The sequence below is a fragment of the Fringilla coelebs genome, assembly GCF_963513975.1.
Source record: "Fringilla coelebs genome assembly, chromosome: 1".
Taxonomy (NCBI): Eukaryota; Metazoa; Chordata; class Aves; order Passeriformes; family Fringillidae; genus Fringilla; species Fringilla coelebs.
Window position 1 is genome coordinate 99921022 of NC_140028.1, and position 15910 is coordinate 99936931.

General features: G+C 44.5%; 1 protein-coding gene across 1 annotated transcript in view; it reads right to left on the reverse strand.

Annotated features, from left to right (window-relative positions):
• VOPP1 (VOPP1 WW domain binding protein) overlaps nt 1-9147 on the reverse strand; it is a 62532-nt gene extending 53385 nt beyond the window's left edge. Inside the window, exon 1 of the mRNA XM_084203444.1 lies at nt 8738-9147. Coding sequence (XP_084059570.1) covers nt 8738-8788 — 51 coding nt within the window. The 5' untranslated portion in view covers nt 8789-9147. The remainder of the gene's footprint in view (nt 1-8737) is intronic.
• Nucleotides 9148-15910: the final 6763 nt, after the last annotated feature.

Consider the following 15910-nt stretch of genomic DNA (forward strand, 5'->3'; position numbering starts at 1 on the left):
AGGAGCAGAAATGAAAGAAGACACTTGCTTGACTCATCCTTGCCTGGTTTTTGCATCAAAAGCTGAGGCACTTACAGTCACCCACCAACCAGACTGAGAAACACCACATTTACAGATATAATTTACATTTACAGATATAATGAGGAAATCAGAAAAGAATTCACTAAGTTAACAGGTTTTCTATCCACTTTAGTGAAGAGATTTAACAAAATTAGGAGAAACAAAACACTGAGCAACACCTGAGCAATTCCCCAGGTACAGACCCTTACACTGTCTGTTGTCATTACACCATGTCTAAACAGTGCTGCACAGGTGGATATCAATCTCCTGTGTTGACACTAAAGGGACTGTGCCAAAGTGAGCAAGGTATAAACACCTGGCCTTTGCTAGCTAGACAAGGAGCATCTCCTGTCCAGAAAGGGAGAACCTGACTCCAACCAGGACACACAGAAGAATTCTGTTTGTCTACCTAGAGCCATCAGCCATGCATGCAGTGAGACACAACTGTGCCAGCCAAATCACCCCAAGTTTGCAGCCATTCAAAAGAAGCCCATCTTTGCTGCTACACTCATTGATTTTATTTTTCTTTGCTAGTATATGTTCCCTGACAGAGCTCCTAATTTATTGACAACCAAACCCTCTGGAACACAGGCACACTGCCTGCTCGTAACCCCATAGCAGCACAAGCCTGTCACTCTAACTATACTGCTGGCAGGACCAAGCTAAGCAGAGTAGGTCTACAAAAGCATCATGCTCCCTTGGGTGTTAGTGCCACTGACTGATGCCCAAAAAGAGGAACATGCACAACAAAATGCTCCTCTCCCATCAAGTATAACATGAGCTACCCATCGTCTTCAGTCCGCTGTCAGTGAGATCCCTGCCACCTTCCCACATGCTCATGTTCCTCTCATACTAATTTTATTTCAGGGTTCTTCACTTCTTCTTACTCCCAGGGAAGATCCAAACAGACTGGAATGCATATAACTAGAAAGGCATAAGAAAACATAAAATGTAATTACCTTAGAAGGACAAATCCTTAGAGGTATTGGCTACATTCCTGGAGTCCACAGCCCTCACATCTTATTCCAGCAGCATAAGACCTTGGAAGGAAGGATCCATTCTCAAAATTATTGCCAGCTATTTAGTTGCCTGATGCCTATCAATGTCAGAGGTGGGAGACCAAGCCAGCTGGCACAGTATCTTTCCTAATCCAGCTGGAAACAGTGAGCTGCTTACAGAGGGCTTGTGTGCAGCCAGGACTGGAGTATAGGTACACTCCCATCACCCTGCTGCATCACCCTTCACAAATTGCCACTTTCAACTCCTCTGGAAAGTTCCTCTGAACTTTGAAACTAAGGCCCAGATCACTTCATTGTCACTTTCAATGAAAGGCCAATGTTTTGGGGTTTTTTTTAGACCTTCAAATGAGAGAGGTGAAGGGTGTAGCAGAGGAGTGCTGTGTTTGTAGTAACCCTTGGCTGGACTTGAGGACAACAGTCCCTCCCACGTTGCAACTGATGCTGGACCTTCCCCAGAAGTACAGCCTCCATCCACGACCCGCTCCTGCCCCACAGAGGGAAAAGACTGGGGAGGCCATCAGCTCCTGGTTGAGCACTTCTGCTCTGAGAGACATGTGGCAGCTGATCTGGGAAAATGATAAGACTAATTTTTCCAGAATAGCATCTAATGGCATCTTTCAGGCAAAGATAAAAAGAAAAAAAATCACACCCTGCTAATTTCCCCTTCTAGCAGAGCGCAGAAAAGGTTTCCAGGATTGCCTTCCACTCCAGTACAAATGCAGCATCATCTAGGGACACAGGTTACCAGTGGATGTGGCTGTGCTAAGTTTACCATTGGACTCAATGACCTTAAAAGTCTTTTCCAACCAAAAGGATTTTATGACTCCCATTAGGAGATACCCAATGTATTGAAACAAGAAGTGTGCTACCAAAATAAGCAGTCCTGCTCCAAGCCATACATTCTCTCTCCTCCCTTGCAGCAAGTTTCATGATGCTATACCATGGCACAAACCTCTGCTGAACCAATGGAAAACAATTGCTTCTCACTTTTTTCCCCCAGACCCGTTTTTGTGGCTTAGTCAATCACAGCATCAGTGGGCTGATATGATCCTTTAGGGGTCCCAGGGTCACTAGAGCTGCAGGAGCTGGCAAAACCAGGGATTAGAGATCACCCTTGCCAGCAACAACCCACACCTTCACTGAATGAGATACAGATAAGAAACCACTTCTTGCTAGTGCCTTTCATTTAAAAAAATTACCAGACTGAAAGCTGAGTCATTGAGAAAGAAGGAAGAGATTTTTAGTTGAGCTATTTAAAACACAGGTGCAGCTAACACCTATTTAGCATGAAGTTGAAGACACACTTCTGAAGAAAGATGTTTTTAACTCAGCAGTGATAACTCTTCCATTTAATATGTGAGAAACCTGTCAAGATGCATTTTTCTCAAAAAGGAAAAAAGCATTCAAAAAAACCCCAGACTCTCCTCTCATGCCCTTCTGAAATACCAGGCATGGCATTTCAGCTCATATCTTACTGTTCTGGTATCAGGAAAGTGACAATATCCACTATTTAAGACCTTAGCTTTCCCTTGTCTTGAAATTGCTATTTAATGCCCAATATCCCAGGCTGTGTCCCCAGACTTCAGGCTGTGTCCCCAGACTTCAGACAGACCTAAGATTCATTTCCCAAAAAACACTATTCAAGCAAACAAAAAAAAAAAGCTTTTAGAAAGGCTTTGCCTCTTGCTAGTCCAAAGAGTGTTTATATTTGCCATAACTAACTCTAACAGGATTTCAACAAAACCATCAGCAAAATAAACATAGTTGCATTGCTGAGCATACAAAGCAACACAGTGTTGTCAAAAATAAGACACAAAAAGTAAAATATGCTAGCTTTATGTATTGGTTTTTCAGATGGATTTTATTTTTTATATCACAACAAATTTGAAGTAAATTTGTAGCCACCTTGCCCCAGCAAGACATATTTTTAAATATTAATTATTTTTTTTTAAATTCTGTAGCATAAGCTTAAGCATTAATCTCTTTCTGCCTGTAAACTCAGCCTACACTGATGACCAGAGCAAGCTTCTATATGGACATACTCATTGCAGTTTTTCTAAGCCTCATCTTAGTGGAGAAAACCAAAATGAATTTGCATTAAACCAAAGAGTTTCAATTGACCCCTTTTTTTTTTACTGATTTTTAGCTAAATCCATTTCAAAAGAGCAGCTGAAGTCTAAGGGCTTGCTTTGGCCAAGTTTAACCTTCCAGCCACCTGCACTAGCTGAGTGGAAAGTAGCAAGAGGAAAAAGAGTCAGACAACTTCCCTTTTATGAAGAAAGCATAACAGAAAGTGCTAAGTATTTTTGACTGCCGTAAGAAAATACAAACAGATTTTACAGATGCTGCCTCTAATTTTAACCAAAAAACCCCACACCAACCAAGCCCAAAAAACCCCATTTGCACCTCCTCTTAGAGGATGCAAATGGCAGTCGGCCACCCATTCCCTACCCACCACCAACACCAATCTGTCTCCTCCTCAGCAGGAGCAAAGTGAGAAAAGAGAGCGAGCTCAGTCCTCCCGCCTGGAAATCACAGCCCATCTCGCTGCTGTCAAGAGGCAGGGAAGGCTTGCCAGCACCAGTTGGATCTCCAAACTATAAATCCTAAGAAAACTCTTTCCTGCCTTCACTCAGCAATGCAATAGCTGCTTTGCAACCAGCTACAGGAGGGTAAGGGAAAAAACCCACCACAAATCATTTAAGCTGCTAAATCTGTTATGTAACCAAAACTAAAAAGGAAGAGAGGGTTACTGGCCACATCTACACTAACAACACTGTAGCAGAATTTCTAGGATAGATTTTTCCCCTTATTCCCCCCAGCCCCCATGGTGTGGTATTTGCTGGGGTCCCTAGGACAAAGGAGGAATTGATGAATCTGACTCCATGTTCTTAGAAGGCTAATTTATTATTATATTATATTAATGCTATACTAAAACTATAGTAAAGAATAAAGAAAGGATCTTACAGAAGGCTTAACAAGAATAATAATGAAAACTCGTGACTGCTTCCAGAGTCCCAACACAGCTGGATATGATTGGTCATTAAGTTAAAACAATTCACATGAAACCAATCAAACAATGACCAGTTGGTAAACAATCTCCAGACCACATTCCAAAGCAGCAAACACAGGAGAAGCAATCAGATAATTATTGCTTTCATGTCTCTCTGAGGCTTCTCAGCTTCCCAGGAGAAGAAACCCTGGCAAAGGGATTTTTCAGAAAATATGAGTGAACCCACTGAAAGAACTCGAGTTAAAACATCAGCAGGGCAGTATCTGTATTCCACAGAGAGGGACAGCTCAGAGACAACAACACTGTGTGCATGCACATCTGTGCATTCGAGGGTACATGCACTCCTACAGTACTTTATATAAAGGAAAACCTGACCACCAATGGATAGAAAAAATACCAGAAACAGGGGGGAGGGGAGGATGTAGTGGTCCCCATAATCCTCACAAATTCTTGAACTCCACCTGTGCCTACTATGATTAAAATGTGTAGGTTTTTTCTTTAAGACTGGTGGCTTTCCTCATCTTAACCTTCTTGTTCCTACAAGGATTAAAAAACCAAAACAAAACAAAAACCCAAAACACAAACAAACAAACTAAAACTAGAAACAAACCTCTTCAGGAAGGACAGAAATTTTCGGTTTCTCTGATTTGATAAAATCTCTCGTGTTGAAACCCAAAAAATTATTATTTTGGTATTATTACAAAAATAATACCAAAAGGTCAACACAGCAGTTAACCAATTGAGGAGTACCTGCCAACTTTGCTTTTACTTAAACAAATCTTGTGTGACAGACTGTCGGGAGCATTTGAATTTTCTTTCAAGATAACACATTTTGCTGTTCCTATGACATGTCCATTTTCTTGTTCTTTTTTAAAAAGGCACTTAACTCTTGTGTAGTATCTTTCATCTGACAAATTAACAAGAGGACTCTACTGATCACTAGATTCTCCAGGATACAATATAGGGGCCATTCAGAGGTTTAGGCATCTAAAATTGGACAGTTTTGAAAGTTGAGGCTACCCAGCAAGCTTCTCTGCAGCAGCAACAATAAAACACCATTATTAGCACTGCAGCACAGACATGGTCCTCTACCAGCCCGCCACAGCTCTGTTCAGTTTCCCCATCCTTGAGCTGAGCTTCAGCTGCTGAGCTCTCCTCCATCCCGCACTTGTACAGCTTGTGAGAGAGAAAGCAAGCACTCAGTCTGAGAAGTAAGCCCCACAGAGACACTGGTGCCCTCATTCAGGCTGAAAATAAGCTTGCTTCATCAGAGGGTGGGGGGGACTGCCTGTTTAGTTTTATTTTTTCCCCATTCCAAAGACATCACTATTCATTAAAGTCATATTTAAGCTCAGACGACCAAAGCCCTTGGGATCACTGATAAAAGAGAAGCAGAAAATTTTGAGATGTATGCCCCAGTCATCACTTCAAGGACCTCTTCAAACCTTTCTATAAAACTCAGAGCCAACTGAGACAAAATGCAGTCCTGCTGACAGAACCACAAGCCAAGCTAGCAAGCAAGACTACTGCTTATTTGTGAGTGCAAAAATCATCTACCTCAGTACTGTGGGTATAGCAGTCATCCTGGTGAAAAAGGGCATTTCAAGCAACTGCAGTTAGCAACACACTGCTATCTCCAAGTAGCCAAATTAATTTGAAAAAGACAGATACAGATTCAACAGCCTTCATTTCTTCCTACGAGAACCAAAATTACCTGTCAAATTGTCCACCTCATTTTACCTTACTTGCTGAACTGTTCAACTGCAATTAAGTCATGAGTAAAACACAAGACATCTTTAGCTTTTCTCCCCTAATAATGTCTTCTCAGAGCAGAACTTTCTGGGTCCTGGGGCTGGAGATTTTTCTTCCACCGTGGTCTTTGTGGTTGCAGTGAAAAAACCCTCGTCACACAAGAAAACTCAAAATTAATTCCCCTCTCCCACCATCACACTGCTCTGGGTGTGTTTCCGTAATTAGAGCATCTCAAGCTTGTCTAGAACAAGGAGAGGCATTTTAGCACCAAGAGCCAGCAATTTCTTATGTGCAAATCCTGCTTCGATGGTGATGCCTTTAGTCACCTTCATGAAACCACCCACCAGCACAAGGAAGCACCTTCCCCTGCCCCTCAAGCCCCTCTTCTGCATCCTCTGCCTTTACATCAGGAACAGCAAACCCTCATTTGCTCGTGGGAGACTGCCACAGCCAGCTACTGACTAGGCTTCAGTCTGAAAGCCACCAACACACACACTCCCCACATCCAAACTCACACCCACCACGAACCTGATGTATACTTAACTGTGAAGGAGTTCATTCCTTTCATCAATATAGCCAGAAATAGTGGTTTTGCAATACACAAACATTTTACAACAAGTATTTTGGGTAAGCTACCCAAGGAAAACCTAGCTAGAACCAGGAAACTAGTAAACTACTGCCTAGCGCTCTGACAGACTAAATGGAGTCCTCCACACAGCACCTGGGTAATAGTCAGAGCCCTTTGTAAAATGATGAATGAAAACCACATTTCTCAGCTCATGCTCTGTTCAGTAATAACTAAGGTCATGTTGAAGCTACAAACAGATTTAAAACAATTGCAACAATGTTATTTCAGATAATATCCAGTACAGAACTTTGTGCAGAAGACAACAAAAGTTTCATGCACCAAAAACCTTCAAAACAACCAGATGTCTCCGATTAAGTTATTTAAACCCCCAGCACTCTGTTTCTGGGCATGTAGAATACAGCCTTATTTACACAGCCATCTCATTTTAATAGGCAACCTAAGAACTTCCAAGAAAGAAAAAAAAAATCCACAAAACCAGATGGCAAAACAAGCATTCAAGATTAAAAGAAAAAGGAGGGGGGGAAATCCCCACAATTAAAACCAGTACAAAAGCTTAAATAACAGCAACACTGGCTAGATCCAACGAAGATTTATGCAAATAACTTTTTTCAGGCACGAATGATCTTTTTCAGCAGAATACACGTTAAGAGAGCAGACACATCTAATCAAAGAGATCCTGGAGGGGCGAAACCTTTCAGCGTCTCAGATGAACACAATCCCTCAGGGAAATGATGGTGTTTGTTTCATTTAATCGACATTTTGCTATTCCTGCTGAAGAGCTACTGTGGAGTCAAGAGCAGTTGGAAGAGCTACTGTGGAGTCAAGAGCAGTTGAGGGCTAGAACCAAGGCCAGGTTTACAGCCAGGGAAAAGAGACGCAAATCAATCAACCTGTAAAGAGTTACACTTATTTACATCAAGCAATTATTTTGGTCTGAGTGTTTCAATGGGATGATGCTGGATGGCACAGTGGGCAACACACCAGAAAACATTCATCTATGTAGGTGGCATAAACATGTAGTAAACATCATTTTCATTAATTATATCCATTACCAAAAGCAGTAACTACACAGCCAGCACTTCGGTTTCCATGTATGGGTTTGGTGGCACGCCGTTTTTAAAAAAAAATTAATTCATTTCCTGTCTAAACTGCTTTATCACAGAGGCAGCACAGCTCTTTCACCTCTCTGACACTTTCAGCTACATTGCCTCTGGGCTTTCTGAACGCAGAGATGTGCCTAAGACAAGCCCACAGGTGTTTCCTTAGTCACCCCGGCACGCTGCCACCGCACGAGTGCGGGCGATGACCCCAGCCCGCTGCCAACCCTGCCCCGGGAGCGGCTCATGGCAGCGTGCCCGCACGGCTCAGTCCCGGGGGGCCACTGCTGCCCCCTGCCCGTCCCCAGCCCCAAGGTTAAACCACAGACCGAGGGACAGCTCAGCTCCAGAAAACATCCGACCATCCGCTTGCTGAAATAAAAGAGCTGCTTTCCCAACCCCCTGATCCAGCGTCATCCCAGCCCACCGGAGGGAGGTTTAAACTAGGCGATCTTTAAGGTGTCTTCCAATCCAAACTATTCCATGATTCTAGAACTGAGCGGCACAAATGCCCCCTCCAAGTAATGAAAGCTCCTAATTCACTGCTTGTTGGTTGTTCTAAGTACGAAAGCTGCGCTATCCAGGTTTTCCCAGAAGTTTAACCACGCTGCGCGGCGCCGCCACGGCTCCTCGTGAGCTGATGCCGCCGCACCTCTACCTACCTCGCAATGGACACTTTGCCCACGAAATGAAAATAAGAGAATAATGAAAATAAGAGATGAGCCTTCCGTCTAACCCTTACTGGCAGTCGCAGGCTTTGCGTCCCCTGGACAGCCTGCAAGTCTGCTGGGAATGGGCAGCTTCCAGCAGCTCGTGTCCCTGCGTACAGGTCCCGCGTTACTCTGCTCCATCACATCGCGGAAAATCCTTCTCTGCTCCAGCAGTGAGACCCCGGACACCCGGTGAGCCCGGCCGCCGCGAACGCCCGTGACCACCGCAGCCGCAGCCGCAGCCGCGCCGGGTCTCGCCCAGCCCGGCCCCGCAGCTCCCCCGCACTCCTGACCGCGCACAGCCTGTGGAGCCGAGCCCGTTCGGCAAAGACATTAACCCCAAAATGAATCACCTCCCGCGCACGCCCCCCGGCCGGCTGCGGGCTGCAGCTCCCCTCGCCAGCCGCGCAGCTCCAGGTCGCGACCGAGGGCGGAACCCCGCGGTGAACCCGGGGCTGCCGCAGGCACGGCAGCGCTACCCCCACGGCCCACCTCACCTCCCACAGCAGCGAGAGCAGCAGCGCGACCCCAGGGTGGAAGCGCTTCATCTCTCCTCCTCCTCCCGTTCCTCCTCCTCCCGCGGCGGCGGCGGGCTCGCCCCTCCGCCTCAGGCGCGCACGGGCGCTGCCAGCCGCGCCATCCCCGACGGCGGGGAGCTCCGGGCGGCAGCGCGCACGGCGGGCTCACAGCAGCCGGGGGAGGCGGCCGCGAGTAGCCCGCACCGGGGGCAGAGGGACGAGGCGGGGTAGAGCGGCGGCGGGGCGGGGAGGGAGGCGGGGAAGCCCCGCAGCAGGGCGAGGGCGGGCTGACCCGCCGATCCCCTCAGCGACAGCGTCGGCGCCGGAGCCGAGCGAAGCAGGATCGGGACAAGGCGAGGCGGAGACCACCGGGTGATGGAGCAGGCGGCACAAAGAGACCCCGCGCCGCCGCCGCCGCCGCCACCGAGGGCGGGCAGAGGAGCGGCCCGCCCCGGCCCCGCCCCGCGGCGCTGCCCGGCCGGGAGGGGGCGGTGGCGGCGGAGGAGCGACTGACTCCGCGTTTGATCCCGCAGCTCCCCCTGCCCCGCATCTCCCCCTGCCCCTGTCCCCGCCCCCGCACCTGCCCCCAGCCCGAGGGGACAGTACCGGGCTCCTCCTCGGTGCCGCGCGGTCCGCGGGTCGCCCGTGACCACGACATCCCTTCCCCGGAGTGAATCCAGAGGAGGCAACAAAGATGCCCAGAGGGTTAGAAAATCTCTCCTACGACCACGAAAAGAGTTGGAGCTCTTCAGCCTGGAGAAGTGAAGGCTCTGGGGACACTTTAAAGCAGCCATCTACTACCTAAAAGGGGGCTTATAAGAAAGATAAGGAAGGATTTTTTGCCTGTAGCAATAGACCAATGGGCAATGATTTGAAACTGAAGGAGAGTACCTCGGACATTGAGAAATTTTTTGCGATGAGTTTGGTGAGACACTGGAACCAGGTTGCCCAGGAAGTTGTGAATGCCCTGTCTCTGGAAGTCTTCAAAGCTGAGTTGGATGGGGCTTTGAGTAACCTGATCTTGTGGAAGGTGTTCCTCCCCATGGAATAATCTTTGAGAGTCCTTTCCAACTCAAATAATTCTGTGGTTTTGTGATTCTCTAAGGTGTTTCCTCTGCCAGCCTGGTGAGTGGGAACATGAGCTGTGTGTCTAGGCTTAGCCTCCCTTGCCCATGCGGTAACCTTTGGCATTTCAAAGAAGAAGTCTGGTCCTTCATTTCCTCAGCAGGCTTGGAAACAGCCCTGGGATATCTACCTGTAGAGGTCTCATGACAAATCCTAAACTGGAGTGGAAGTACTCTCCAGCTCCAGTACTGATCTTTCCTCCTGCAGGTGCCTTGGGTGTTTCCTTCACCATGACCATCTTGTCCTGGTGCTTTGAGGCTCCTTTTCCAAGCCCGCTGCACCCTTACCACAGCTGGACACTGTATGCAGTTGCAGGAAGGCACAGCTCTTCTCTGAGTTTAGGAGGATTAGAGATCTCTTGCTCTTGCTTTGGAGGCAAGCTAGCAACTTATTCCTCAGGGGAAAATCAAAATGGATAAGGGAGAGAATTGCCCCATTTCCCTTTGAATGGCAGACCTTTCCCAGTAACATTTCTGAAGGAGATACATCTCCCATTGTCCTTTTGTGGGTTGCCTATTAAAAAAGTGCTAGCACATCCTCACAAATCCTTTGTTCACCGCTTCCCTGTCATCATAGCAGGAAACTTCCCATCTCCATTGCAGCAAAACATCACCAGCTGGTTATTTTTTCCATACAGTGAACTTTGGGTGAGTTTACAAGAGTCTTCCAGCTGGCACCATTAATCATACGTGCTCTCAGGCCCAGGTCATATGCTCTAAGTAAGGAGTAACTGTGTACAGGTTCCTGCACACTGTATGACAGTGCGTACTCAGAGGCAGCCAGCACAAGTCCTTCTGGAGAGCCACTCATTGTGATACCTATTTTTGTCTCTGTTGGATGCCAACCAATCAGAAGCTGTGAGATGACTTTTTCAGATGAATGCTTACGTCTCTAGTTCAATTTGCCAGAAGGTCCCTAAGGAAATGTCATGGCCATTGCTTTGTCCAACAGTGAAGTCTGAATAAGGCAATTATACACACAGGTGTCTATAGAATCTGAGTTGAAAAGTTACACTTTCTTACATCTGGCATTTTGAGAAAGACACATTCCACACTGGGTATCGACTCAGAGGGATCAGCTTTTATTGTCTCAACAGTTCAAAGTCAGGCATCACTTCAAAAAGGCTCCAGTGTATAGAAGTTTGAAAAGGATGGTCTTCAGAGCTCTGTCCTGATGTGTGGCTAAGCCTAAACTCCCTTCCCATTCCTAGTTTCTGTGTTGCATGACCTGGGAGACAGCGTTTTGGAGACACTCAATGACTCTTCATAGAGAAGATGAAGGGCATAAAGATGTTTAGGGACATCAAATGAATCTGAATGTCAGTGCTGAGCACGAGTGTTCTGTGCTGCTGCTGTGTTTCCAAGGGTGCTCTGGCAGCCCAGAGACAGGCAGAAATCCTGACAGCACAAAATCTGGGAGAACTGAGAAAGTACTAAGGCATAAATAAAACTTAGGAAAGAAGTCTGGAGTCTTGCAGCCTAAGACACTACCACACTTGAAGGCTGACCCTGCCAAAATTTTCAGCTGATGGCCCACTATCGAATATGATCGGACAAGAACAAGCTCTAAAGTACAACTCAGTTAATTATTACCACATATATCTCTACTGACTTTAGCTGGAGAACTAATAAAGTGTTAGATTTTTTTTTTTTTCTCAAAAAAAGATTTCAGCTAAGGCAAGAAAGGCTGAAATAAAGAACAGCTTTTAATCAATAGATGGATTAGCAAGAGTGAGATTGAAGAAGAAGTGGGCTGGAGAAAGAGGAAGCTGTCCAGTGTGGAAGCACGTGCTTCCCAGTGCATAGTTTATTATCCAGCCTACAGAAAGGTATGGATGTTCCATGCTATGAAATTCTTTCCAGGCCAACATAAGCTGAAAAAGGAAAAACATCTCCTGACCTCAAAATAAACAGTTTCATGTTCTGTTTCAGCTCCCCTCAGTGATGTCTTCTTTCATTTATACCTAGCTTCAAGAAGCCATCTTCATCCCCAGGGAAAGCCATTAGCTTCAGTGGAGTTCAAATACAAATGAGCTTGGCTCAGCATGTGGCATTTTCTCAACAGAAGTGTGAGCTGCAGCAGAGCCCCTTAGAGCTTGTCTAGGCGAGAAATGAACACTTTCCCTCCACCCTGCTGCAGCTTGATGGCGAGGCAGCTTGACACAACAGAGAAACAAGATAAGGCTTTTGTGGGAGGCAAGGTGCCTAGCTGAAAAAACAGCCCCTTCCTTCACATCCTGATTCTAGTCTCTCTTCAGTTACTGTGTTCAAAAAGCTTAAAACTCCAGAGCTTCCTGAATCTCTGTATAGAAACAAATACATATTTTTTTTAAATGAAATAAAATTGTTTCAGGAGCAGTAACAGTAACAAAGCTTTATTTTACCTGATTGAGGCTTGTAGTGCAGCTGAAATATTCATACTATGCTGCTTCTCTGTGAAATCTTAGGTGTTCCTCAATAATATGGCCACAATTCTCTCAGCAGCGGTTGCCAATATTAACATATTTCTTTTACTCAGCTACCTCTTCTTCCTGAAACGTAAGAGCATACATTGTTTTTGAGACTGCCACTCCTTTGTCAATTTTTCTTTTTCAAACTGAGTAACAGGTATAAAAAATTCCTAGGGGGCACTCACAGCGCATATGGATGTGTGTACTTTGTAGACCTTATTTATCTTGAACACTTGAATATTTTTAAATAAGTAAAAAATAAACTGGTTGTATTGAACACTTCCTTGTTTCTGTTGAAACAGTTGTGTTGTTTTTAATACTATTGAGAAATGCTCAATTCCACAAGGGCTGTGTGTGAAGCAGGTAACCACTTTATTATGAACAAACAAATACATTATTTTCATTTGCTTCCCTGCATGAACTGTAAATAATTATGTGCCTCTACGATTTTGTATTTAAAATATTTCATTACCTGCTTCACAGGTGCTGTTAAAAATTAGCCAAATCCTTAACTGTTTTTCAAACTCTCTATTTTAAGTGTAGTATCACCTTAAATATATTTTGAGAATTTGGAGGGTTTTTTATGATTATGTAAATGGCAATAGCCTTTATCAGTAAGTTAAAGAAACCCCTTTTGAAGTGCATAAAATATTCAGTAAATGTCTAAAGCCTTTGAAAATCATCACTGGTATCTGTTAAGAACCTACACTAGCATTATTCATTTTAAAAAAGGTAGGAAAAATATTCATGAATGCAGCAATAGCCAGCCAAGACAAACACAGCATTATATTTCTGCAGTTTCCGTATCTTGTTCAAAGCAATTTGTTTATCCAGGGTGTGTTTAAAGAAAAAAAAACCAAACAAACACCATTGTTTTCTAGCTATCAAGCAGCTTACACAAAGGTGTAGTCTCTTGGCAGAATAACAGTTAAATTATAGTCCCAGAATAAACGCTATTTTTTTTTTCATCACTTGCAACAGTAATTAATCATTGTGATTGACTTTAAATGAAACTTTAAAGGGAATATGACTCAGGACTTGTTGAAATTCCCACAACCTACTCCAAATTCAGTAGCACATTGATACCAGTGCTTCTATCTTCAATAATTATATTTCACTAAGAGGTTTAGAGAGATGGTCCAGATGTAGTAGCCCTCTTTCCAGTGCTAATGTAAGAGTTTATACCTCCTACAACTTATTTTTTGTGTGGAAGGCTATTACTGCGCTACGTGGCACTGACTAAAAAAAATGTGCCTGATTCATATTTTAGGATTCTGTTACATCCATTGATCTTCATTAATATCTGAAAACTGCAGGTAGAAGTCACTTTTCCATAACTAATGACATTAAGTACACCTCACTGAACTGAGACAGGATGGCTGCTTACTGGATTATGCTTTGAGACCTCCAAATAAAAGTCCACAGTAGCCGTAGTCACTACTACACTGGAAGTCTATGTTCACTTGAAAGGAAATATAACACATTTAACAGATATGCTAAGAAATGAAGGTGGAGTGGTTCTCTATAAGCTGTTCTACCTGGGCTCCCAAAGAACAGCGCCGCTGTCACACACTGTGACTTTCGGGCTTTCTCGATAGAGTCAGATATTTGTCCATCATATTAAAAAAATAATTCTATAGCAAACAGTATTTTGAGAAGTAGCAACTACAAGATAAGCATTAGTATTCTGAAGGGCAAAACTTATTGATTAAACATACTACCCAATTCAACCAGAATAGCTGTGTCAATCAGATCAAATGCGTTTTTGCTCAGTTTTCTCAATAAAGAATGGAATTTTATCCCCTCAGCGAAGATATTAATGCTTTGTGTTAGAGAACTCAGGAGCTGAGAGGGATGATGTTTTTCCTGGAAGATGGATCATTTGTAAATGCAAACTCTGTTTGCAGTCCTCGGTGAGATGACAAACGTGCTTGTTGGAAGGATTAAGGAAGGTTAAGTTCATTCAGAGTATCATTACAGCACCAAAGCTCATCGCCAATGAAACATTTAGGCTTTGAATTCCTATTTGGGCTCCTGTTATTGATTTCAGTGGATGGTTGGAAGTCTGAACACATGCTGTTGAATTTAGGTGTAGTGTGCACTGCCTCAGACCTGAGCAAGGTGACTACCAAACACTGTCAAATTAGAGCAGTAGCTTTCCAACCTGCCTGCAGACAGTTTGTAAGGAGACTGGAGAAGAAGATCTTCTGGGCAGGCGATCAAACCTGCCAGGAGAGGAGGACAGGGCTTAATTGCACATATAGGAGACAGGGAGACAGGGAGGTCAGATGAAGAAAGCTGTCTTTGGCCAGGCAGAATCAGAGACAGAAAACAAGTAAGATTTTGTCAGGAGGATCTGAAAGCCATGAGAGGATGAGACAGAGCAGGGTGGGACTGTGAAGAGGAATCTGTGGCACAACAGAACGCAGTGAACATAAGCAGGGTGGTGGTGCACAAGGGTGGAAAGGGACTGAGACTCAGATTCCAAGTGGTGATCTGTGTACCACTGATGGCCTCCAAGCCCGAGAGAAACAGTGGTGTGGAGCAGATAAATGCACTTTGTGTCTTCCCTTGGGAATGTGAGAGCCTGCTCTGGAGGCAAAGTAGTGGAAGAGAAGGTAGTGCTTCTCCCATTATGGCCAAGGACAGAGCCAAGAGCTGCTGCCTGCCATCACTGAGGTGGAATAGCTAGCTGTAATTTATATGAAAATATGTAATATACCAAGCTGCTCTTTGTTCCAGAGTCTTTATCAGGGTGCGCAGTAAACTGCAAATGGAAAAAAGGATGGTCTGGCTGAATGTCCCCATCATTGCTTGCTTGCTTCCTGCATTGCTCACCACTAATTTCTTCCACAGAGAAGTCACTTGATTTAAAAACACAGTTATTCTCCCTGAGTGTTAAAATAAAAGGGATGAGGAGAAAAAAGGGATGTTGGCAGAGACGAAGAACAAGAACTGATCACTGTCAGGAATATGTTGTGCTCTGGTCTCTGACTCTCTTAGCACTCTAGAGAAAATGCCTGGGAAATGCAGTTCCAAGAATATGGTGGCTTAATGGAAATGTAAAGCCATCCCCTGTGGCCCATGAGGACAAGACCCCTGGAATGAAATAGTCTGAAGCACTTTATTTTTGCTTTGTCTTATCTTCCTGTCTGTGCAACAAACAACCTCTCAACTCTTAGAGCATCCCCCTAGCTAGAAAATTAAAAGCTCTACGAGGTCATTGGTTACAGTCTGGAATAGTGAAACCTCAGCAATCCAATTTTTCTCATACCAGTGTAAATTAGGATTAATTCCACTGAAGTCAATGAGACAAATATAAAACTAGTGTAAGTGAAGAATCAGGCTTTAGATTTCAGCTTTAAGTCAAACAAAAAGATGGCATTGCCTAATAAGGGTTTTCTTTCTTCATTTAAAATAGTAACCATTTCTGGATGGATTTTTTCCTCTTCAGTGTGAATTTATCTGTAGCATTTCTTCACTGCTAGAGCCTGGATATTTCCGTGTGAAAAACAGCATCCCATTAAATAAAGATGGAAAAATGCATCAACGGTCTGGGAATTACAGGCAATGGGTTT